The sequence below is a fragment of the Gorilla gorilla genome, chromosome 10 (genome assembly GCF_029281585.2).
Source record: "Gorilla gorilla gorilla isolate KB3781 chromosome 10, NHGRI_mGorGor1-v2.1_pri, whole genome shotgun sequence".
NCBI lineage: Eukaryota > Metazoa > Chordata > Mammalia > Primates > Hominidae > Gorilla > Gorilla gorilla.
The window spans coordinates 91,688,668-91,715,685 of NC_073234.2; the positions used below are offsets into that span (position 1 = coordinate 91,688,668).

Here is a 27,018-nt window from a genome sequence, read left to right on the forward strand (position 1 = left end):
TGCCCATCAGTGATAGACTGGATAAAGAAAATCTGGCACATATACACCATGGAATACTATGCAGCCATAAAAAAGGATGAGTTAATGTCCTTTGCAGGGACATGGATGAAGCTGGAAACCATCATTCTCAGCAAACTAACACAGGAACAGAAAACCAAATATCGCATGTTCTTACTCATAAGTGGGAGCTGAACAATGAGAACACATGGACACAGGGAGGGGAACATCACATACCGGGACCTGTCGGTGGGTGGGAGGCTAGGGGAGGGATAGCATTAGGAGAAATACCTAATGTAGACGACAGGTTGATGGGTGCAGCAAACCACCATGGCACGTGTCTACCTATGTAACAAAACTGCACATTCTGTGCTTGTATCCCAGAACTTAAAGTATAATTAAAATAAATTAATTAATTAATTGACCATGGATGTCTGGCTTGACATTTAGACACTCAATTCTACTCCATTGGTCAATATGCCTGTTCTTACATAAGTACCATGTTCCTTTGATTACTGTAGCTTTATAGTAAGTTTTGAAATCGAAAAGTGAGAGTCCTCTTTATACTTCTTTTTCAAAATTGTTTTGACTATTTGTGGCCCCTTGCAATTCCATGTGAATTTGAAAATCTGCTTTCCCATTTTTGCAAAAAAAATAAGGCTTGGAATATTGACATGGATTGTGGCGAATCTGTAGGTTGCTTTTAGTAGTACTGTTATGTCCTTATTTTTTTGAGACAGGGTCTCACTCTGTCTCCCAGGCTGGAGTATAGTAGTGCTGTCACGACATTTGACCTCTCTGGGCTCAGGTGATCCTCCCATCTCAGCTTCCCAAGTAGCTGAGACTACAGGCGTGTGCCACCATGCCCAGCTGATTTTTCTATTTTTTGTAGAGACAGAGTTTTGCCATGTTGTCCAGTCTGGTCTCAAACTCCTGGGCTCAAGCAGTCCCTCTGCCTCGGCCTCCCAAAGTGCTGAGGTTACAGGCATGAGCCACTGTGCCTGGCCAAAATCTTAACAATATTAACCTTTTCTACCTGAGAACATGAGGTGTCTTTCCCTTTATTTAGATGTTCTTTAATTTCTTTAGCAATGTTTTATAGTTTTCACTGTAGAAGTCTTTCAGCTTCTTGGTTAAATTTGTTCTTTTAGATGCTATTATTGAATTGCTTTCTTAATTTCAAGAGTGTTCACTGTTAGAAACACAACTGATTTTTGTGTGTTGATCTTATACCCTGCAATTTTTCTTAAGTTCATTAGCTCTAGTAGCTTTCTATGGATTCTTTGGGATTTTCTATATATAGGATAATGTCACCTGTTAATTAGAGATAGTTTTACTTCCTTGTTTCCAATTTTGATGACTTCTCTTTTTTTCTTGCTCTGGCTAGAACTTCCAGTACAATGGTAAGTAGGAGTGGTGAAAGTGGGAATGTTTGTCTTGTTCCTGATGTTACGGGGAAGGTTTTCAACCTGTCACCACTGAATCTACTATTTGTGGGTTTTTCATAAATGCCCTTAATCATGTTGAGGAAGTCTCTTCTCTTCCTAGTTTTATGAGGTCTTTCTTTTGATTATGAAAGGGTGATGGATTTTGTCAAATGCCTTTTCTATGACAATTGAAATGACCATGTGATTTTCCCCCCTCTTAATGTGATATATTACATTGATTTTCTTACGTGGAACCAACCTTGCATTTCTGGAATAAATTCCACTTGGTCATGGTGTATAATCTTTCTAATATGCTACTGAATTTTGTTTGCTAGTATTTTGTTAAGGATGTATGAATCTTATTTATAAAGGTTATTGTTTGTAACTTTATTTTCTTGTGATGTCTTTATCTGGCTTTGGCATTAGGGTAATGTTAGCCTCAGAGAATAAGTTAGGAAATGTTCCCATCTCTTCTATTTTTTAGAGTTTGAGAAGGATTTGTGCTTGTTCTTTAAAGTTTTGTAGAATTCACCAGTGCAGCCACCTGAACTTGAATTTTTCTTTGGAGGTTTTTGGTTACTGATTCAATCTCTTTATTGTTACAGCTCTATTGAGATTTTCTATTTCTTTTTGAGTCAGTTTATGTAATTTGTGAGTTTCTAGGGATTTGTTGGCATACAATTATTCATAGCATTCTCTCATAATCCTTTCTATTTCTTTATGATTGGTAGTAACATCCCCACTTTAATTTCTGATTTTAGTCATTTGTGTCTTCTTTCTTGCTTCCTTAGCCTAGCTGATGGTTTATCGATTTTGTTGATTTTTATCAAAGAGCAACTTTTGGTTTGGTTTCACAAATTCTATTTTTTTCCTACTCTCTATTTTGTTTATCTGTACTCTAATCTTCATTATTTTCTTCTTCTGCTAGCTTTGGGTTTAGTTTTTTCTTCTTTTTCCAGTTTCTCACGGAATGAAGTAAGGTTATTGATTTGAGATCTCTCTTAATGTAGATGTTCACAGATATATATTTTCCTTACCTTTGCTGCATCTCGTAAGTTTTGTTATACTACATATTTGTTTTCACTTGTCTAAGTATTATCTAATTTCCCTTGTGTTTTTCTTTGACCCATTGAGTTTTTTTTGTTTTGTTTTGTTTTGTTTTGTTTGTTTCTGAGACAAAGTCTCACTCTGTTGCCCAGGCTGGAGTGCAATGGTGTGATCTTGGCTCACTACAACCTCCGTCTCCCAGGTTCACATGATTCTCATGCCTCAACCAACTGAGTAGCTGGGATTTACTGAGACACGTCATATGGCGTAACATATGGTCTATCCTGGAGAATGTTCCACGTACACTTGAGAAGAATGTGTATTCTTCCATGGTTGGGTGGACTGTTCTATGTGTCTGCTAGGTCAAGTTGGTTTACAGTGTGGTTCAAGTTAATCCTTTTCCTCCTTATTGATCTTCTATCTAGAGGTTCTACCCATTATTAAAAGTAGTTTACTGAATTCTTCATCTATTGTTATAGAGCTGTTTCTATCTTCCAATTCTGTCAGTTTGCTTTGTATATTTTGGGGCTCTGTTGATTGGTGTGTGTGTGTGTGTGTATATATATATATATATATATATATATATGAATTGACCCTTTTATCAATATGCCATGTTCTTTTTGTCTCTTGTAACAATTTTTGACTTAAAGTCTATTTAGTCTGACATTAGTATAACCACCTCAGTTTTCCTTTGGTTACTACTGGCCACTTCATTTTTCCTTTGGTTACTATTTGCACATAATATTTTTTTCCAACCTTTCATTTTACTCTATTTCTGCCTATGGATCTAAAGTGAATCTCTTGTACACAGCAAATAGTTGGGTCATGTTTATTTTAATCAATTTTTACAATCTGTCTTTTGCTCAGAGAGTTTAATCTATTTACATTTTAAAGTAACTACTGATAAGAACTTACCTCTGATTTTGCTATTTTCTATATGTCATATACGTTTTTTGTTTCTTATTTACTCCATTACTGCCTGCTTTTGTGTTTGCTTCCTGTGTAAACTGTTTCAATTCCCTTCTCATTTTCTTTTGTGTGTATTTTTTTAGATATTTTATTTGTGGTTACTATGGGGATGACATTTACACCTACCTCTACAACAATCTAGTTTGAGTTGATACCAACTTAACTTCAGTAGTACATAAAAACTTTCCTCCTATACAGCTCCATCCTCTCTGCTTTTATGTTGTAATGAACTATATCTTTACACATTGTATGTCTGATAACAAAGATATGTAATTAAATTATTTTTCATTCATTTTTTTAAGTCTTGCAGGAAATAAAAAGTGGACTTACAAACTAAAATTACAATAGCACTAGCTTTTATATTTGTCCAACTATTTACTAAAAATCTTTATTTCTTCATACAGCTTTGAGTTTCATTTTATTACATATTTACCTTAGCATTTTTTTGTAAGGCAGGTCTAGTGGTAATGAACTCCCTCAGCTTTTACCTGGGAATGTCTTAATTTCTCCCCCATTTTCGAATGACAGTTTTGCCAGATACAGAATTCTTGATTGACAAGTTTTTTCTTCTACCACTTTAAATATGTCATCTCATTGCCTTCTGGCCCCCATGGTTTCTATAAGAAATTGGTTGTTAATCCTATGGATGATCCCCAGTGTATGTGATAAGTTGTTTCTCTCTGCTGATTTTAAGACTCTCTTCGGCTTTTGACAGTTTGTTGTGGTGTGGGTCTCTCTGAGATCATCCTACTTGGAGTTTGTTGAGCTTCTTGAATTTGTAGATTTATATCTTCCACCAAATTTGGGGATTGGGGGGTCTTCTTTCCTTAAATATTCTTCATTCATTTCTCTGTCTTCTCTTTGTGGAACTCCCATAATGCAATGATAACCCACTTGATGGTGTCCCACGGGTCCTTTAGGCTCTGTTCACCTCACTTCATTCATTTTTCTTTCTCCTCCTCAGACTGGATAATTTTTAGGGTCTTATCTCTAAGTTTCCTGATCCTGTCTTATGCTTGCTCATATCTGCTTTTGAATACCTCTAGTGAATTTTCATTTTTGTTATACTTCTCAGCTCCAGAATTTGTTTGGCTCCCTTGAATAATTTGTCTTTATTGATTTTCTCAGAGATGAGTGCCTGTGTAAGTCCTTCAGGTAGTATCCTGACAGGTTAGGACAGACATACACAATTGTGTATGAGGTCCACTCTGCTCCTTCTGGAACTAGGGACTTACACTGGCAACGCAGGGGCTCTTCAAGACTGCTACTGCACTGGGATGGACCTGGGGCAAGGGCAGGTAAAATGCCACAAAGCTTTCCTCTCTTTGCACTTTCTTGACCAGTGTTTACTTGGTTGCTGAACACCTCTGACTGTTTTCCAGAGTTCTGGCAAATTGAGTTGACAGTTTTTGCTTGTTTTCTGATGTTTCTTTGGGGTAAGAAGAGTTCAGAGCTGCATATTTTGCTCACCCAAAATTTTAAATTTTGAAATCAAATTTTAAATGTTGGTTGCTATAGATACTAAAGATTTAACAGATTTATATACCTAGTGTACCTAGTTTTTTATTACATACCATTGGAGTACGATGTTTCACTTTGGTCTGAATAACACCATCTTTTTCAAACTGTATCATATCATTAAGTGGGTCCCATGGTCGGGTACTACATAAATGAAAAAAAAAACAAAACCATTTGCTCAATGACTAAACAAAGAACTTTAAAACTTTCTATTCTATGATCCAATTTTATTAATAATTATATACATAGTTCTAATAATGAGATTTCCCCATACCTAATCTTCAGATCCTCAACTTATTTTATAGGCTAACTTCTATCATAGAGTCAAGCTTATAATGAATGCAAAACCAAGTTTAAAAATCTCACACTGATATACATGGTTTAATTAAATAAAAACTACTCCAGCAACAAATATTCTAGAAATAAAGGCAACAAACCATGCTAATACATTGTTTGAAATAAACTATTTTAAGTTACTTACTCTGCAAACTTGTAATGCCATTCTCCTGTGAGTGGATCAAGTTCAAATAATTTGCAAGACCACTCTTCATTTTTTGTTTTCCGATCCCTGGCAGCTTGTCTTTGAGCTTCTTCCAAAACATACTTCTCTTGGGTAGCTTCAGTTTGGTCTTTGGCATTTATGGCTCGAGTTACCCGTTGCCAGAGTCTAATACATGTGCAAAAATATTAAAAGTATTAAAAATGCAACAGAAAATAAAATCTATATAGAATAGGCTTCAAATCCCTTGTAGAGAAAATAATGCTCACATGAATTTCTGGCTTTGACAACACTTACGCTCATAGGCTTAGAAATGAGTCAAGATATAAATCCAGTCCCTTGAGTAGAGAGAGACCTGTTCGTAAGTGGAGACTAATTTTTTTTACTTGGCAAGAGAAACTTACTACATAGACTCTTAAACTCATGGTAGTAAGTGTTGCTGGCTCAAGATGATAGGAATGTAATGAAGGTAAAGCTCAGGAATCTACGCTTTTAGCAAGCTTCCTAGATGCGTCTTACACTGTTTAAGATTCACTGGCTTCATAAAGATCCATTAATGTAATGCAGTGCTTCCGAAGTTTGGATCCATGAATTATCAGAGAATTTTTATAATCAGAATCTCTGGGGTCAGGCTCAAGTATTGATATATTTTTTAAATGTTTCCCCAAAATATTTTAATGTATTGCTAGTGTTGAGAACCACTGGTTTAACAGAAAAGACTACTGAGGTAAAATGATTTCCCCTACTAGTTCTTTCTTCTGTTAAATAAAAGTATATCTATATCCTACCCATCTAGAAAGGCAGCATGTTAAAACCAGAAAAGGCTTTGGGATCAGATAGATGTGAGTCAAGTCCTAGAGCTGCCACTTCTTAGCTGGTGCACTTAAAGTTATTTATCCTAAGTCTCATTTCCTCATCTTCAAATATGCTGAATTATATACTCTCACAAATTATCATATGTATGCCTTGGCAAAGCTTATCTCTGGAAAAAGAACATCAAATGGTTATGGCTGAGACAGAATTTTTAGAACTGGTACACATACATTCTTCCATCTTTGACAACCTCAATTTTGAGTGTAGAAGGGAAGGTACACACAGACTTGAATTCCCATGACAGAGAATGATATGTATGTGCAAACATGTAGAGAGGACAAAGTTGCATAATAAGTACTAAGTGCCTAGCAAAATATCTCATACATAAGTCTCTTTCTCTTAACACAAAGATATAATAACAATAAAATGGGGAATGTGTATACAATATTTCTGATTCAAAAATATAAGCCATCTAGCAAGAAGTTCATGACTTAAGAACAGAAATGATAGCCTTAGTTATTACCCAACTAATAAATCCTATAGAAGCCAGTCCATCCAGTAACTTTACTTTTGTTTCAGAGAATGGAACAGAAGTAGATTCTGCACCACTCCCTTTACCTATAGTTCTCATGCTTAAATCAGGTTAGAAAACTGTTGCCAGGTAGAAACTAAGAGTCATTAATTAGTCCCGTAATCTTATTTAAACAAAAACGTTCTTTCTTTCTTTTTTTTTAAGGTGCTGGAACAATTGAGAAAGAAAAAAATGAGTAGTTTTGAGCTACAGAAAAGCAAGACGATTTATATTATATTTGACATTCATATACACAAAAACAGAATACTGTCACATTCCACAAATGATAAACTATTTTGCTGAATTAAGATATGACAGAAGGTGACAAAATGACCATATCATTAAGGAATTGAAAAACTACTCTCTGATCCTCATGAAGTTAGCTGTAAAACAGTATACTTACTTCTCTGATTCAAAATCTCCCTGTTCTTCAAATTTTACAGTGTGCCTTATTAATCTCCATTGCTTAATGTCAGGTGTTGGATTCCAGAAAACCTCTGAATTATCAGTCTTTTTATCAGTAATAAAAACTTCACTATCCTATATTTAAAAAAATTCAAAATTAATGTAAAGAATTATACTTAGAAGGCAATTATATAGTATAGTAATATGATGGTGATAATTTCTTCTGGTTAATCCTCCAGTTAAAAGCATTTTTAAAACAAATATAACTAGCACTTTTCCAAAAACTCCAAGTTTCTTATCATTTTTATAAAAACATTAAGATTGACTACGTAATACTAGTTAATTAAAAAGAATTTGGTTGAATATCCAGTTTGTGAAATTTCATAAGTTTTACTTAATAAATTTCAAACATTACATGCAAAGCCTCAATAACCATCTCCAAACTGTCCAAGTAGAGCCTAGTATTTGTTGCAGCTACAATGAGATGCTGTTGACTATCCATGGATTCAATATACTCAAACATACACACACACATCCCTCTGAAAGAGCCTTTCCTAGCATTAAAAATTTGAGGTCTATCTCTATCGAATAATCTTTCTATCTAAGACATGGACGGTCTTGCTCTCTCGTGTAGGCTGGAGTGCAGCGGTGCTATCTACTTTATCTATCTAATCTATTTTGCCTATCTGATTTATCTATCTGTTTATCCATCCTTCTTCTTCTCTCTCTCTCTGTCATCTCTCACTCTCATCTCTATCTTATCTATCTGTCTGAGACAGGGTCTTGCTCTCTCGCCCAGGCTGGAGTGCAGTAGCACAATCATGGCCCACTGCAGCTTCCACCTCCCAGGCTCAAGCAATCTTCCTGCCTTAGCTTCCTGAGTAGCTGGGACAGGCATGTGCCATCATGCCCATCTAATTTTTTTATTTTTATTTTTAGTAGAGAAGAGGTCTCGTTATGTCACCCAGGCTGATCTCAAACTCCTGAGCTTTCCGAAGTGCTGGAATTATAGGTGTGAGCCACCCCACCCAGACAGAAATTTCATTTTTTAAAAATGACTGCTGCTTTATCTTTTTTCCAGAAGACTCTCAGATTTAAGGCAATTAAAAAAAATTTTCAGAATGTATGTGGCCACTTAACGAAGTCCCTAACTTCACTTTCTCATATTTCTCAACATTTTCTGCTTACTGCATGCAGAAAGGAGCATATACTCAGTGCTCATAGTATGGTATATTCATGCAGTACCATGATTCTTTTTATTCATTTAAGCGTCTCTTAACAAAATTACATAAATATGAATTTAGGTTAGCAGAGAAGTAAATAAAAGCCATTGCTCTCACACACCACTATATCCTTTCCACGTTCCACTGAAAGGAATATAACTCTAATTGGAACTATGCCTCTTGCTTCTATGTGAGTAGAGTGCTGTGCATAAAAGCACAGTCCTGGGGCCAGGGTTCCTGGGCTTTAATTCTTGTTCCACCACCTACTTTGAGCAAATTATGTGAACTCTCTGTGCCTCAGTGTCCTCTTCTGTAAAATGGGGACAATAATAAACAATAATAAAATGGGCATGGCACCTATATACTCACCTCACAGCATTATATGTTATAAATATTAAATCAGTTAATATGAGTAACATTCTTAAATAATGCAGTAAGTCATATATAAGTGTTAGCTATTTCTACTGATTTTAAGTTTTGGAAATAAAATATTACACAAAATTAACTACTGTTGATAACAGATCAACACCAAAATATCTGCTATTAAGATGAAGCTTATGTTAAATAGTGATGTTTTCAGCAACGGAATAAGTTTTAAATTTTAAATGTGATTTTTTTTTTTTCCCACAGAATAAAATTCTTTTTGTAAAGCTCATATACAAAATACTTACCCAATGACCTTCCAAAGTAGCTAGGACTTCTTTTCCCAGTTTAAGTTTCCCTGATATTTGATTAACACAGTCACTACTCCCTAGGAATGGCTTTTAAACGAGAAAATGTTAAACATTTTACTTTTCACTTATATTTACATATAATGTAAAACCAAAACAAAAAACCCAACAAAAATTACTTGTATAGTTACAGTACTCTTGAATGCACAAGCAGTAAAAAAATACTGACTCAAATTTTAGTTAGAAATGTTTAATAAGAAATCTGAATTGCTGCTATAAAAAAAGGATAAAACAAGCAGACTATATTAAATCAAAATAAACATATTAAGAAAGATCACACTGATATAACTGACTCATGTTCCATGTATGCTCAAATCCTGTGTCCTCCCCTAACTGTCAAGACTGTGCCCTATCAATGTGACGTTATCTTAAGCAATAACAACTCAATAAACCTAAGGGAATTAACGATCCATTGAAATAAATAACACCCCTTCCTTAAAAAACAAACAAACAAAAGTAAAATATATAGCTAAGAAAAGCCTCCAAAAAATAAAATTAGAAGGAATATATTGAGTTACTATAATGCCTTACTAACATCTCTCCTTAGAGACAAAATTTTGATGCTCCAATGTCATACTTAAAGGCATCATATATACTTAAGAACTCATTCATCATGATCTTCAAACATTATCATCACCATACAAGCAAAATTTTGCCAAGGTGAAAGAAAAATAAAATAAAAGACATTGTATCAAATAATACTTAAGAGGTCTTTTTTATCAGAGCAAAATTGCTTATCAGCTGGATATCAACATAGCAGCAATTTAGTAATAAATATTACTAGTTCACAGAAATATTTTTATCTGAATATACTATTGTTCAAGAACAATTAATTCACATTAAGTTCTCAAATTTCCCTTTCATTTTGAGGCAGACAAAAATTTCCAAAGATGGCCTTGACAATACGTACCCTCTCCCCTTCAGCCCACATACTCTTCCTCAAGGAGACCTTGCCACTCTCCCAATGAGAAGTGGGGTCTATATTTCTTCTCCTTGAATTTGGGTGGTCTTACAATTCTCCAAATAATAGAAGATGGTGGAAGTGATATAATTTGGCTTCTCAGGCTAGGTCATGGAAAGGAAATGCAGTTTCTGCCTTGCTCACTGGGGCACTTGCACTTTGAAACCCTCAACTGCCAAGTAAGAAGTCTACTTTGAGGCTGTCATGCTGTCAGGAAACCAAGTCACATGGAAAGGCCATGTATACAGGTGCTCAGATTAGCAGTTCTAGTCCTTCGGTCACCCTAGACCAGGTATCAGATATGTAAGTGATAAGCCTTCAGGTGATTACAGTCCCTAACTATTGAGTCACCCATGGCCTACAAAGTCTTTCTGAGACCCCAGACATTATGAAGCAGAGATAAGCTATCCCCAATATACCCTGTCCAAATTTTTGACCCACAGAACTCATGAGGAACAGCACATAGTTATTAAGTCTGTGAGTTTTAGAGTAACTTATTACACAGAAATAGTGACTAATACAACTGTGCCTTGGTTTACACAGCTAGACTGCAAGATGACACATATCTTCTGGTATTTGGTAAAAACAATCCTTTAATTTACTAAGAAATTTCTATCCAATCACTTCTTAAATCTCATCTTCTATATAATACCCACAGTTTTATTAATTAAGATGAAAAACAAAAAATGTCTTTTGTGTTAATTTGAATTTTCCAAGGCTGCTATCTTAGGCTACCCGAAGATACTCACCCAGCCTTGCCCTTATTCCTTAGATGCACTTATCCTTGACATGACATAAATTGTGTTCTTACATTTAGTCCTTAATTAGGAAATACATGGTGCCCTTTATTCAATATTTATTGTATGGCTCTCCTTTAGCTAGGTGATACCTACTGTATTGTCTACTAACCTTTAGTTTAAATTCAAGTATTGCACTGTATCCAGTTTTTTGACATGTAATATTGACTGTTCCACCAAGCTCCAGTGTCATTGTACCATAAAGAATTCCTAAAGGAAAAAGATTTGACAAAAAATTGAAGAGAGAGTATAGTATATGGCTCACAATAAACAGTTTAGTAATCTAATCTTTTAGGAGAAACATAATTCAAAATCACTCTGTCCCACTCAAATGAAAAACTATAACATAGACATAAAGTTGGTTCTGTAGGATATAAATAGATAACAGCTGATTCACATTATGTGCAGATTCCCTATCTGTAAATTCACCTACTCAGTAAAATATCAATACCCACAGTACTTCTGTAGTCATTTGGAGACATGTGCAGAGTAGCGAAAAATTTGAGTCACCCAATGCACACATTCTGAGCTGAGGCTGAGCAAGACAAACACTCTTGTTGCAGCTCCCACATTGTTAAAAAAAAAAAAAAAAAGTGTCCCTTTTGCAGTGTATTTAGTATCATGTTTTCACATTTTGTGCTTTTCACTGGTGGTTTTGCTGTTTAAAATGGACCCACATGTAGTGTTGCAGTGCTGTCTAGTGTTCCTAAGTGCAAGAAAGCTATACTGTATCTTACAGGGAAAATGTGTGTTAAAAGCTACGTTTAGGCTTTAGTTCTGTTGGCTGTTAGTTCAATGTTAATGAATCAATAATATGTAATTAATGTTATAATTACATCAGGTTTCTTTAAATAGAAGCATACATAAAACAAGGTTATGTACTGATTAATTGGCTGATGAAAATGTTAGGACAAGAGGCTCACAGGAATCCAATCTCATACTCCCCCAGGAGCAATGGCTCAGTATTTGCTAACTCAGTGGTGACTTTATGTAACATAACTACTGCAAATAACAAGAATCAAATGCATAAGCAAAGCAAACAAAAAACTACAAAATAAGTTCTGTGTTTAAAAGCTGGGGAAACTCTGGGTTTAACAAAGCTAAACAGGTTGTGTGTGTATCTGCTGTTGGTCTAAGATGTTAAGGCAGCCTTTAACATGCAATCTACAATATTATCTTTTGAGAGGGGAACAGACTATGCAATGTTTCTCATACTTATTTGGCTATGGAACTCTTATTTTACAAAACAATTTGTGAGACTAGTGACTTGGGGGAACACATCTTAGAAAAACATACAGGGTGAAACATCTTATAAAAATCATTTCATATGCTCATTCGCAAGTGGTTATAACTTCTTTTCTTTTTCCATGCATTGCTATAAAAAATTTTCCCTATTGTAAGCTAACTAGCGCATGGATATCTACATGGAATATAGTTTTATTTTTTCTAAATGATAGAAAATTTAAAAATATGTGTTCTTATCAATTCATAATTAAAGATATTTCACTCCATGCTTACTTTAAGAACTATACTTGAAGCTCTAAGAATAATCTAGACTGAGGCCATAAGTTAGCCTCTTTTGTACATGCTGGGTTGGCCTTCGATAAGATTCAGCCCTCCGAGATTTCTCAACTGTGAAATAAGGCCATATCAAATAATTCCTTTTTTAAAAAATCATACTTTAAGTTCTGGGATACATGTACAGAACGTGCAGCTTTATTATATAGGTATACACGTGCCATGGTGGTTTGCTGCACCTATCAACCCATCATCTACTTTAGGTATTTCTCCTAATGCTATCCCTCCCCTTGCCCCCCACCTCCCAATAGGTCCCAGTGTATGATGTTCCCCTCCCTGTGCCCATGTGTTCTCATTGTTCACCTTCCACTTATGAGTGAGATCATGTGGTGTTTGGTTTTCTGTTTCTGTGTTAGTTTGCTGAGAATGATGGTTTCCAGCTTCATCCATGTCCCTGCAAAGGACATAAACTCATCCTTTTTTATGGCTGCATAGTGTTCCATGGTGTGTATGTGCCACATTTTCTTTATCCAGTTTATCACCGATGGGCATTTGGGTTGGTCCCAAGTCTTTGCTATTGTGAATAGTGCTGCAATAAACATTATGTGTACATGTGTCTTTATAGCAGAATAATTTATAACCCTTTGGGTATATACCCAGTAATGTGATTGCTGGGTCAAATGGTATTTCTAGTTCTAGATCCTTGAGGGATAGCCACACTGTCTTCCACAATAGTTGAACTAATTTACACTCCAACAGTGTAAAAGCGTTCCTATTTCTGCACATCCTCTCCAGCATCTGTTATTTCCTGACTTTTTAATGATCACCATTCTAACTGGCATGAGATGCTATCTCATTGTGGTTTGATTTGCATTTCTCTAATGATCAGTGATAATGAGCTTTTTTTCATTTTGGTCACATAAATGTCTTCTTTTGAAAAGTGTCTGTTCGTATCCTTTGCCCACTTTTCATATTGAATAATTTATATGGTTTCATGAATCAGTTCCCAAAATAGAGGATAATTACCAAAAAAGTTATTTTTAAGATTTTAAGAAACCAGTTGGAAGGGAGGATACACATCATGACCACACTAAACTGATGCAAAATAGTTGAAAGTTCAGAGTGCAGAGGTAAACCACCTGGGTTCAGATCCTGACTTGCCACATTTTAGCTGTATGATCTCAGGCATATTAACCTCTCTGTGCTTCATTTTTCCTCTTCTAAAAAAGGGAATAATAATATTTCTATTTTATAGGAGCTGCTGAAATGAATAAATAAATGCATTGAACAGTTGGGTGCCTAGCATGTTGTAATGTTATAGATGACAATTATTATGTAATACCCTTATCTGTATTTTAAATAATGGGGCAAAAAGCATAATACATTAAGAAATTGCCAAATGAGGGTGAGAAAAATCTTTAAAAAACTTGGTACATTAAAAAATAGTAAATTAAAATTTTAAAAAAGCATGGTGGTGCAAAAAGATGAAAATCATCTTTACAGATTCTGAAATAATAGACGGTTTTGTCAAATTTGAAAATTTGCACATCAGGCAAGTGCAAAGAAATTCCATTATGATAAATCAGTCTCTTCTGACTAAAGTACACATCACAAAAAGTCCATTACAGGTGAATTAATTCACCGCAGAAATATTCAGCAAATGATAGCAATAATCTTAAATATCTGTAAACCAAGGGTGCTTTCAAACAAAGTGTAAGTCTGACTCCATCAATCACAAAGCGTAACAAATCACAGCTACAAACATTTACTTAAAAGGAAAGCTTAATATCTAATTCAAGTATAGAAAATATTTACCTTTACAATGAGCGTATGGCATTGTCATTACATAATCTTCACCTCTATTCAAGAAAGTTAATCGTGCTTCTCCCTCTAATATTGCAGATAATGAGTTTCCTGAAATAAAATGTTGTTCGTTAAATTTCACAAAACTTATTCAACCAATTCAAAACAAACAAAATATATTTAGAACACCTACCAGACATCTACAGTAGAAAGTCTTAAAAATGTCTCAATCTCAATGTGCCCAAACATGTATTCATTACCTTATATCCAAAACATATTTCATCCATATTCTCATTTTTACATAATGACTACTTTTAAAAGATACAGTTATGTGCTTCTTTTTTTTTTGAGATGGAGTCTCTGTCACTCTGTTGCCCAGGCTGGAGTGCAGTGGAGTGATCTCGACTCACTGTAATCTCCACCTCCAGGGTTCAGCAATTCTCCTGTCTCAGCCTCCTGAGTGGCTGGGATTACAGGCGTGCACCACCATACCCAGCTAATTTTTATATTTGTAGTAAAGACAGGGTTTCCCCATGTTGGCCAAGCTGATTTTAACTCCTGACCTTGGGTGATCTGCCCACCTCGGCCTCCCAAAGTGCTGGGATTACAGGCATGAGCCACTGCACCCGGCCTGTTTCATGAGAGTTACAAGAAAATGAGAAAACATGTAGAATACTTAATCTTAATAAAACACTGTTTCACTGTATAGCCTAATTTTCTTTTTTGAATAAAACCATTATTTTTTAGCTGTAAGTCACATTACTTACAAATCTCAAGCTTTAAATGCTTATAATTAATCCTATAGACAATTTAGAAAAATAAAAAATATATATAAAGCACCAAAATGCAGTCAACGATAAAATACTATGGTAATTTCTTCTAAGTTTTCTCCTGTATGCATTTTCTCTCCTTCTATTCTCAGCTTTACTGAAGTATAAATTTACATACAGTAACTAACCCATTTTAAGTGTGAAATTTGAGTTTTGGAAATTGCAGAGTCATATAACCACCACCACAATCAAGATATAGAACTTCCCATTATCCCCAAAAAGTTCCTCCTTGCCCCTGAGCAGTCAATCCTTCCCCTTAGCCCCAGGACACCAATGGTGTATTTTAAATCACTGGCTTTACCTATTCTAGAATTCTGTACAGATGGCATTATAGAATATGTAGCTTGCTGTGTTTTACTTCCTTCAATCAGCACAATGTCTTTCAGGTTCATCCACATTGTTGTATAAGAATTCTATTCCTTTTTATTGCTAGTTAGCAGTCTGTAGTTGTGATTATTTCCTTACTAGTTGATGGTCCTTAAGTTGTGTTTAGTCCTGGATTGTTAGGAATAATGTTGTGTATACTTAAGAACATTTACGTACAAGTCTTTATGTAGACATCTATTTTCATTTTTCATGGGCAAATACCTAGGAGTGGAATTTCTGAGTTCATGGTAAATGTATGTTTAACTATGGACAATCATTTCTCCCATGTCAAAAAACATTTGACCATGTGTACAGGTCTACATCTGAACTCTATTGCATCCCATTAATTTATATATCTACCATTACGTCAATTCCACACTGTAATGATTACCTTAGGTTTATTCTAAAATCAGGCAGTGAAAGACCTTTCTTGTTCTTTTTCAAAATTGTTTGGCTGTTTTGGGTCCTTGACTTTTGAATGTAATTTGAGAGCCAACTTTCCAATATCTTCAAAAAAGCCTGCTTAGATTATGATTAGGATTGCACTGAGTCTATGGCTCAATTAAGGGAGCTCTATTATCTTAACACTATTAAATATCTCAATATATAAACATAGTCTATCTATCCATTTATTTGGATCTTCTTTAATTTTCCTCAGCAATGTTTTAGTCTTCAGTATACACGACTTACACATCTTTTATTAAATTTATTTTTAAATACATTATTTGGATGCTATTATAATTGGAGTTGTTTTTAAATTTCATTCTGAGCCAGGCATGGTGATGTGTGCCTGTAATCCCAGCTACTCAGGAGGCTGAGGCGAGAGGATCCCTTGAGCTCAGGAGTTTGAGACCAGCAACATAGTGAGACACTGTCCCAAAAAAAAAAAAAAAAAAAAATCCCTCTGCAAGTATTCATTTCTAGTATATAGAAATACAACTGATTTTTCTTTTTTGACCATGCATCTTGAGACCTTACTAAATTCACTTATTAGTTGTATGAGCTTTTTTTGTATATTCTTGAAGATTTTCTATGTAATCTGGTATATAAATAGCTTATCTTCTTCCTTTCAATCTGTATGCTATTTTTCCCTTTAATTTGCCTACTGCATTGGCTAGGACCTCTAATACAATTTTGTATAGAAGTAATGAGAGTAAACATCCTTGCCTTGTTTTTGATCTTAGGTAGGAATTATTCAATTTTCACCTTAAAAGTATGAAGTTGGCTATATATTTTTCATAGATGCCTTTAATCTAGTCCTAGTTCCTTGAGGACTAAGAAATAAATAGGTGTTGAATTCTGTCAAATCATTTTTCCATATCTATCGAAATCACACTTTTCTTCTCTGTTATTCTATTAATATGGTAAATTACATTGTTTATCAGATGGTAAACCAACCTTGTATTCCTGAGATAAAATCCATTTCATCATGATATATTATTCTTTTAATATACTGATCATGATACCTTTATTTATATGTCCATATATTATTCTCCCTATCTGTTGATTTGTTACTACTTAAGAATTTTTACATGTATATTCATAAAGGATATTAGATCTGTAGTTTATTTTCTTGTAATCTCTGGTTTGGGGATCAGAATAATCCTGGCCTCATAAAATGATCTGAGGAGTGTTTTTTCTCTTCTATTTTCTGCCAAAAATTGTGTAGAACTGTTATTTCTGCCTTAAATCTTTAGAAGAACTCAAGACATCTGGGCCTGGAGTATATCCTTGAAGAAATATTTTACATTACTAAATCAATTTATCTGATATAAAGCTATTACAATTTTACACCACTTCTTGGGTCAGCTGTGGTAATTTGTGTCTCTTAAGAAATTCGTCCATTTCAAATTTCTGCCTCTTTTAATTCTATTTTTGCTTCATTGAAGTTCTGTGATTAGATACACAGGCATTTATGATTATTATGTTATCCTGACGTACTGTACCTTTTTATTTCATTATGAAATGTTCTTTATCTCTATTAACACTTTTTGTTTTGAAATCTATTTTATTAATATACTCACTCAACCCTACTTGTACTTAATACTTGCATAGTTTAGCTTTTAACTTTTACTTTCCATTTACTTTCTTTTTTTTTCCTTTCTTGAGACACAGTCTTGCTCTTGTTGCCCAGGCTGGAGTGCAGTGGCATGATCTCAGCTCATTGCAACCTCTGCCTCCCGGGTTCAAGTGATTCTCCTGCCTTAGCACTCCAAGTAGCTGGGATTACAGGTGTACACCACCATGCCCAGCTAATTTTTGTATTTTTAGTAGAGACAGGGTTTCACCATTTTGGCCTGGCTAGTATCGAACTCTTGACCTCAGGTGATCCACCCACCTTGGTCTCCCAAAGTGCTGGGATTACATGCCTGAGCCACCATGTGCGGCCTACTTTCCACTTACTTTCAGCCTATTTGTGTGTCTACATTTAAGGTATGTTGGTCCTTGCTGTTTTAGCTAATCTGATAATCACTGTCTTTAAATGAGATTATTTGGGTCATTAAGACTGATATAATCATATTATTGGGTTTTGGTCTATCATTTTGCTATGTGTTTTCTATCTGTCCCCTCTGATTTTTGTTCCTTGATTGGGCTTTCCTGTTTCTTTTATACATTATTTAAATTATTGTTTAAATTTTTTAAAGAATTTCATTTTAATTTTCTTACTGACTTTTTACCTATACTTTTTGGTGGCGATTTTTCTTTGTGTGTGTGTGTGTTTGCTCTAGTGTAGGGCTTCTCAATGGTAGCACTACTGACATTTAGGGGACTGGATAATTATTTGTTGTAGGGGGTTGTTCTGTGCATTGCAGGATGTTTAGCAGCATTCCTGGCATCTACCTACTGGATCTCCCAACTGTGAGAACCCAAAATGTCTTCAGACATTGCCAAATGTCTCCTGAGGAGAACCACTGCTTTAGGGATTACAATATTAATCTTCAAAATGTCACAGTCGGCTGGGTGCAGTGGCTCACGCCTGTAATCCCAGCACTTTGGGAGGCTGAGGCGGGTGGATCACTTGAGGTCAGGAGTTCGAGACCAGCCTGACCAACATGGTGAAACCCCATCTCTACTAAAAATACAAAAATCAGCTGGGTGTGGTGGTGGGTGCCTGTAATCCCAGGTACTTGGGAGGCTGAGGCAGGAGAATAGCTTGAACCCGGGAGGCAGAGGTTGCAGTGAGCCGAGATTGTGCCATTGCACTCACAGTTAATCTTTGACCACTTTATATAGAATAGAAAATTTTGCTATCTCTAGGTCCATTCTCTTCCAGGGTTGTGTACTGTAGTTACATGCGTTAAATCTGCACGTTATAAAAGTCACAAGATAATGCTGACATTTCTGTTTTGAACGGTTACATGTATTAAAAGGAAAAAATAAGAAAAAATGTCTTTTGAATTTACCCATATGTTTACCAATTCTGACGATCTTAAATTCATTCTGGATTTAATAGATTCTTTCAAATTATAAAGGAACAGATAGCTCTGATGTATATAAATTGTACTATAACACAGAAGAAAGGACCACTGATGAAGTAATCCCAGAAAGTGAGCTATGCACCTCGTACTCAATAAAAATTTCTATAAGGGTAGAACACACACTCAGAAAAGCCATTTATACTATAGTCAGGGTAGAAGAATGGAGGGATGAAAGGTGAAGTAGGTAAGAAATATATCAAATATGAAATATAGATAAACTTAAGGGGAAAAAAACAAGCAATCACCATCTTAAACAAAACAAGGTTAAAAAAAAAAAAAAACCCAAAACCAAACCAAAACGAACATCAAGGGAAATAAAAGACACCTTGAAGAAATATAACAATACACACCAGGTTCCTGATCAAAAACTACTCTTAGATATCCCTGTTGCAGACTGAACTATGGCTCACCACACGCTCAGGTAACCAGACCTTGGATTTCTGTTTACATACTTTATTTTTCCTTTTTTATCATAATGATTTTTTTCACTCAGGTTTAAAATTCTTTGGTTGAAATTTAATTGTTCTTCTTCATTTAAATATTTTTTAAAACTATATAAAAGCATTTTAAGGTTATATATGTTTTACTGGCATATAGCTTTGGCAATGATTTGTTTGAACTATCAAAGCTTTTATATTAATGTTTCCTACTATAACCATTTCTCTATTTTCCCTTGTACTTGCAAACAGTTTTTTTAGTATGTTATTTAGTCCAAAGTTAAATATATTTACTGACTGACCCTGCGCCAGGTATCGTAACCATACTTGGATTCTTCCTCTCTGTTCAAAGACTAAAATAGAAAGACTATCCCTTAGATACACTGAGATGAAACACAAAAAACTGGCCTAAAGGCAAAAGAAACACTTTATGCACTAAAGGGCTATAATGGGCAATCATTCTGTCTTTTCATAAGTAATGTTTGTGATATATTTACATATATGTGATGAATACATAAGCCACACCTTTATTTATGAGTGGGCAGAAAAAAGCCATTATTCAAGGAAAGATGATACTTAAAATGACAAACTCCTTGTTGAAAATAGCCCATGACACTGCCTAAATAAAAGCTCACCAGAAAATAATACCTCCCAGGAGAGGGTGCAAGTTGGGACGGGAAAACTCACCATAAAACTTAGACTTAGCCAGGATACTACCACTAAGGCAAAATCCATCTTTTCGATTACTAACATAAAAGGCAGATATTGGTGGATGATGGGACACCTATTAAACATAAGAAAAACATGCATATATAAAATATAAAAACATGTTTATATAAAATATAAAAAGATAAGCATATTATTGTGCCATTATCAAAAGTTCAAGTCTTATAATGAGTAAGAAAAAACATTTAATAAGTAGTAAAATTAAATATTGATGGTTATAGTAACCAGCCTCCTGTCTCCTAATGAGACCCACCCTCCTGGTAGTCACATAGGCCCCTCTTATATTGTACTGAAGTTGGTTTGTGTGGAAGTGACACTATGTAATTTCTGAGATTAGGTTACAAAGCACCTTCCATGCTGGGGGCTGTCTCTCTGCCTATCTCTCAATCATTAGTTCTGAAAAGCCAGCTTTGAGATTGTGAAAAACCCTACAGAGAGGGCTATGTGGTGAGGAACTGAGTTCTTCTGTCAACAGCCAGGTGATGAACCTGGACGTGAATCTTCCAGCCCAGTCAAGCCTGTAGATGACTGCAAAGCTGGCTGACAGTTTGACTGCAAGCTCATTAGAAATCCTGAGCAGGAACCACCCAACTAAGCAGCTCTCAGATTCCTGTACCTCATCATATGAGATAATAAATACTGCTTTAACCCATTCAGTTTTGGCACTAATTTTTTAGACAGCAATGGATAACTAATACAGTGATTAGTCTTCATATGGATTACTGAAATGACTATAGGAAACAAAAACAAAAAACATGTTATTTAACAATCTAATGCCTTCAACAATATATTTACTTCTAATGTTCTCTTACATGAGACAAACTAAAATCAGCATTTCAAGCTTCTTAATTTCATGAAGAATTCAATCATTGAGTTTTAAAAAATTAATATAGATAAGTGGTTTTGACTTGAGGGGGTTATCAAAACCTCTAGGAGAAGAAGGTTTTTCAAAGAACACATGGTCTTTTCATTCTCCTTACACTCAAAGTGAGAATTACCATAATAAGGAGCCACTGTTATTGAAAGAGAATGTCGTATTCCTCAAGTTTATGCAGACAGAAGACTGAAAATCATGATTACGGATGTATATGAGTTCAAATTAATGAAAGTTTAAAAATTAAAATATTTTCTGTCTGTATACAACAAAAAGAGAGGTATCATAGGGGAGAAGAGGGAATTAAAGAAGCTAACAATTCAATTAGGAAAATAAATATTCTGTAAAAAGGTAAACGATACAAATGTTAAAATAGGAGCTTAACGGATAATCACAAAAAACAATACAGAAGTTTGAGAAGGGGAAAATCACTGGGAGCTGCAGTCATGTGCATCATGAAGGATAAGCGGGTCAGGGTTTGTTTAGATAAAGAATAGCTAAGAAGAAATACTGGAGTGCGAGAATTAAATTTAAAAATGAGGAAAGAAAGTGCTAGATCAGGTTACCTAGTCATGAACTGCACAGGTTTGACTACTGTGGAGAACTAGAAAGGTATTAATTTGAGATAAATTTGGAAAAGATATAGAGGACTTTGAATGCCAGACAAATGAATGCCACACCACTGAATAATTTTGAGCATGATCAAAAGTTGTTTAGGAAATATGAGCTCAGCCAAAAAAAAAAAAAAAATTAAAAAAAGGGCAGGGGGCATAGCAAAGGAAAAATAAAGATTTATTTTTGGTCAAAGGATTCCATGACTGTAATAATAGTACCTATGAATATGATAGTTAGTAGTACTTTAGTAGTATTTAATACTAAAAGGTTAAATGTTTACCAAATGTTCACAAATAAGAAAGGCTAAATAATATTGAGTTTACTGGGTAAATATTTTCTATAAAAATATTCCAATAACTTCCAGATCAGTTTTGTTTCCATACATGCATTTCTAATACCTGTTCAGCAATATAAAAAGTTTTGCTGTTTGTTCTGGGATGAATCCATAAACAACGGAAAGTCTCGCCAAGTATAGGATTATAAGGTTTCTTCAGTCCCTGGTTAAAAAAAAAAAATGCAATTTCAAATTACAAATACGAAGGATTCAAAATAGTTTAAACTAGTCAAAATGGGTTTAACTCTACCATCTGGGAACCATCCTTATAAAATTTCAAAGTAAATAAAATTTACATTAAATAAAATTAAATGACTTCAATCATAATACATGTCTAAATGATCAGGTATTTTGCAATTTTGCTACGTCAAAGAAGCCCAGTAATGTAACTGTTAACAAACAATCTACAGATTACATAAAATATAAAGAATTCATAAAACACTAAAGACAATAAAATGTAAACAAACATTATTACCTTTGGCTTTTTATAGAATCCTGACAAATACCATTTCACTACTTTCTTCAAACGGAAATAAGGATTTTCTTCAAGAGCTGCCCTAAAACACAAAACGGTAAACAAAAATTTTAAAAAACGTATCACAAATTCTCTCTCACATTTATTAACCAATAACCGAGTATGAAACATGATTGGAAAACATAATTCTTATTTTAAATGGATGACAAAACAACCATGTAGTCAATTTTCAACCATGTAAATCAATTTCTGTTTTTCTTAACCTGGTCACATTTTCCCCCATTTTCCTATTCTTCGATACACTGCCTGGGTCTTTGCTAAAGTAGTTTTTGGAAACTCTCCAAACCAAGGTTTCTGAATTGGGATTCTGCAGAACCTGAGATGTTGTTAGGGGCTCTGTGAAAATTGTGATTGAAAAAAATAAACATGGATTTTGGATTCAGGCACTGTGTGATTTCTAGCATTTGCAATGTTAGGCAGTGGCCAAGCAGCCTCATTAACAATTTTGTCAGAAGTCTTCAGCCTCATATGTCGCTGAAGGACCAATATTTACTTGGTCAAGTCCATTCTCAGTTGTTGATGTTAGAGGAGATCAATGGTAAACTGGTGGATGCTGTAGTACATGGAGGGGAGGACATAGGTTGACGATAGCCTCTTTTGTGCAAAGTACCTATCTAAATATAGGATTTTATGGGTATGCAGTCCTTAGTACAAAACACAGAAGTTTCAAATTACAAATATGATGCAGAGCCAAAATAATTAAATCAACACGGAAGGTTTTAACCTATTTTTATTCTTCAACCTGCTCTTGTGTGCTATCAACTGATTTTCCAGAATTAATAAAAACTCAACCAGAACAATGGGTAATCAAAGAGTAATTTTCATTTTAAAGAAGAAATTTGTAGGAGCCATGACTCAGCTGCCCTCCATACAATTCTGCTGTTGCTGCAATCATTGCAAAAACCTGATTGTGTATGTCTGAAGTAAATTTTACTGAGAAGTTGATTTTGTTATTGTTGTTTTCTGTTTGTAATGTAGCTACTATGCCCTTATTTACAAAAAGGCATTTACGTTTCACAAGCATGTCTGACAGTCCAATGTGGTGATTTTTTAAGATGAGATGTGAGACAGAAGAGCACAGACCTAGGCTTATTGACAATCGTGCTAAGTTGAAAGCTTGTGCTTTTCTGGAGTAACAACCCTCTGATTGCTCTCTTTCCATCTTGGTTTAAATTCCCTTACTATGCAATTTTATTTTAAAATTAAATATATATAGTTCAAAAGTCAAAGCAATATAAAGAGGTACACATGTCTTGTTACTGCCCCGTCTCTCCACACTGTTCCTACTTACCCTCTATAGGTAACTTTTTAAAAAAGCTTCCTTTTAAGTTTTCTTTAGGCATAAACAAGCATATATAAATAAACAGTCTTGTTTTTCTTAAAAAAGGGTTGCAAACTATACATACTCTTCTGTACACCTTGCTTTTTTCACACACAATTCTGGAGGTCCCTACAGATCAGTTTATGGAATTCTTCCTTATATGGGTGGATGTGTCACACACTGTTTAACCAGTACACTGTGCTGGACACTGGAGTTATATCTAATGTTTTATTATTACAAACCCTGCTGCAACAATCTTGTATATATGCAATTCTGTATATGTGGCATTATATCTGTAGGAGTTATTCCGAGAAGTGAGATTAGTGGATCAAATGATGAATGCATCTATACTTTTGGTAAATACTGCCAGATTACCTTCAGGGTGCTGTGCTAGTCTGCACTGCCCACGGTAGTGTATGATAGTCCCTGGTTGCCAACAGAATCTTGGCAACAGTGTGTAATGCCAGAAAAGTACAATCTTTCTATTTGAGACAGGGGGCATCTCTCAAGAAAATCTTGTGATTCACAGGAATTTGCCTTACATTCTGAGAGAAATGAATTTCTAGATGGACAAAAGTGCAGAAAATATTAGAACGAGGATATAAAAGCTTTTTGACTTTTTGTCAATGTGGTGGATAAACAACAACTTACTATAATTCAAATGTACATTTTCCTTATTTTGCATGAGGTTTTTACATGTTTAAGGACTGTTCCTATTTCTTCATTTTCCAACTGCCCAGTAATTTCTTCCACTCCTTTTTCTGTAAGTTTCCTTTTCTATAGAATCATTTTCATTCAATTTTTAAGAGCTTTTTTTAGGGAGGTTAACATTTTGTCTACGATGAAATTTGCAAAAATTTCCCAGTTTACCAATTATTTTTTGACTCAGCTTATTTTTTTCAATGTTCGCTCATGCCATTTATAGACAAAAACTGAAAATAAGTCTTGATAAAGATTCTAAAAATCAGGTCGCAGGGCCAGATATCAGTGGCACAGAAAGCACAGTGCCTTGAAACACCATTATTGCTGGAATAGGGGCAGCAGGTAAGAATTGGAAGCATGGACACAAAGTTGCTGTTCCTTGCAAAGTTTACTGGTTTTGCAAGAAATTGCTGGGACAGAGGTGGATAGCACCTCCTCTGCCTCCTTTAGGTGTGCCTTCTTCAAAATTACACCCAGGATCAGCTGGCGGCTTCAGAAGAAAAGCAAAGAAAACAAGGATTTGTTCCAAAAGCTAGCAACTGGCAGGGCATTCTAGTTCTGGTAAGCCATACATACCTCACAAGCATGCAGACAGACAATTATGAGCAAAAACAGATGCCCCAGGATGGGACTGAACAAGTGCTTTTGTAGAGGAGAGCAAATGATGCCAATCACCTCTCTCTCTCTCTCTGTTAGGTTAGTGAACTGAGGTTAAGGAGCCTGTAACGGCAGTGTTGTTGAGTAAAGGGTAGAATTCTTGTTTTCCTCGAGCTTATGATATCTCAATTTAACTTCATAAATGGCAACATTATAGCAAAGTATTAAACATGCTTCTTACTAAGGGTCAACCACAGAAGTGGTAGAGAACAGAGAGTGATGTCTCATTAGAGCCTGATTTTGGAAATGAACGATAATTGAAAATAGCATTCTTGAGAATTTCTAAAATCATGAAGTATTGTCTATTTTAAGAAATAAGAATCTACTTACTCAGATAGGAAATCTGCATGATAGTAGTAATCTGAAAGTTTATCCAGGAAAGAACGGGGTTCCAAAATAAATGTAGGCAGAACCACCTTGGATAGGTCCATGCCAGGACGGACTTGTTTCAATAGTGTCCAGATAAGGCTTTTGTTTTCTTCAGATACAGTTTCTGTTTGAGAAGCCTCACCTGCCTTTATCAATTAATGAAAATTACCAAAACATTATATTTATTTCAGACAGATATGTAAACAAGCCAGCTAATGTTGAAAATATGAACTCTTTTCAGGACTACTCCAAGCATTCTTTAAATGTGGAAACAAAAAATAATAATAAAATCTATAGCTATAAAACTTAGGTAAAAAAGGGTAGCTGAAAAAGACATCAAAGTGAACAATATATACAAGAGATCCACTACAAAAATATTATAGCCTATTATTTTATACTACATTTACTTCTATGATGCACTGGCAATAACAAAGTTATAAACTCATGTTTCCTTGCAAGTTTGCACCTGGCAATGACATCAAGCAATATCCTACTTCAAAATCAAGCTTGAAGAAAATGTAAACTTTAAATTTAATAGAATATATTGGTATTTATGTGAGTATATGTGTTTAGTTGTTTGTAAATCCCAATATATTTCATATGTATGCAACTTTTAAAATATCACATTCTATCACAGAAAAATAGGCAATAGATCGAGCAAATAATATCTTCAATTTCATTTAAGAATTCCCAAGAATATGAAAATCCAGAACCTCTAAAAATAGCAGACTTTTACCTCTCCAAGTTCTTCATGGCTCTGTTCAGTGTAGGTAGTCTCCTTTAAAGGCTCAACAGGCTCAGGTTCGATATATGAGTCATCTTGTCTTTCTGATGTATCTGTGTCACTTTCTTCACTTTTCCCCATCACCTCATTATCAGACTCATCATGTTCTTGATCATTTTCTTTATCAGATTTATCAGAATACATATCTTGGTCCTTAAAATGTTGTCGTTCAATTTCACTATCATTTAACCTTAAGGGAAAGAATTTTTAGGAGGAAGAATAAAGGATGTTAAGAATGCTCAATTCATAAATAATAATTATATACAACATTTATTGAGAATTTACTATGTGCCAGACAGTGTTCTAAGTGTTTTACATAGTGTTAATTCACTTAATCTTCAAAATAACCCTATGAGATAGGTAGTATTATTATTCTCATTTTACAGATTAGTAAACAGAGGCATAGAAAAATTAAAAACCTAGAGAAATGCAAAAAGATGACACTCTGAGCTCTTTGCCTCTCTACCACTTGGGGCTAAAATCCTCCAAAACCAAGAGTTTAGACTTCTTGTTAGATATTTTTCTTAGTTTTTCAAACAGCATCACTTGCATCAATCTCACTGTCACTTATGGTATGAAGAAAAAATGCAGGTCCAGATAATCAGATTCTCAACTGAACTCAAATAAATTATGACTTTCCACCTGTATAAGGTTTCCAAAGTCACCTCACATGAGTCCAAGAAAAATATATGAAAATGGTAAATGATAAA

At 34.7% G+C, this 27,018-nt stretch overlaps 1 protein-coding gene across 5 annotated transcripts in view; it reads right to left on the reverse strand.

Annotated features, from left to right (window-relative positions):
• Window positions 1-27,018, reverse strand: part of OSBPL8 (oxysterol binding protein like 8) — a 208,715-nt gene that overhangs the window by 12,387 nt on the left and 169,310 nt on the right. For all 5 annotated transcript variants that reach the window (XM_019039086.4, XM_019039087.4, XM_063694172.1 and 2 more), the window contains 11 exons: window positions 26,261-26,498; window positions 25,486-25,670; window positions 22,416-22,497; window positions 22,005-22,103; window positions 20,079-20,175; window positions 14,292-14,390; window positions 11,071-11,168; window positions 9,141-9,230; window positions 7,245-7,381; window positions 5,440-5,625; window positions 5,015-5,102 (listed from right to left, as the gene is read on the reverse strand). In XM_019039086.4, coding sequence (XP_018894631.2) covers window positions 5,015-5,102; window positions 5,440-5,625; window positions 7,245-7,381; window positions 9,141-9,230; window positions 11,071-11,168; window positions 14,292-14,390; window positions 20,079-20,175; window positions 22,005-22,103; window positions 22,416-22,497; window positions 25,486-25,670; window positions 26,261-26,498 — 1,399 coding nt within the window. The remainder of the gene's footprint in view (window positions 1-5,014; window positions 5,103-5,439; window positions 5,626-7,244; window positions 7,382-9,140; window positions 9,231-11,070; window positions 11,169-14,291; window positions 14,391-20,078; window positions 20,176-22,004; window positions 22,104-22,415; window positions 22,498-25,485; window positions 25,671-26,260; window positions 26,499-27,018) is intronic.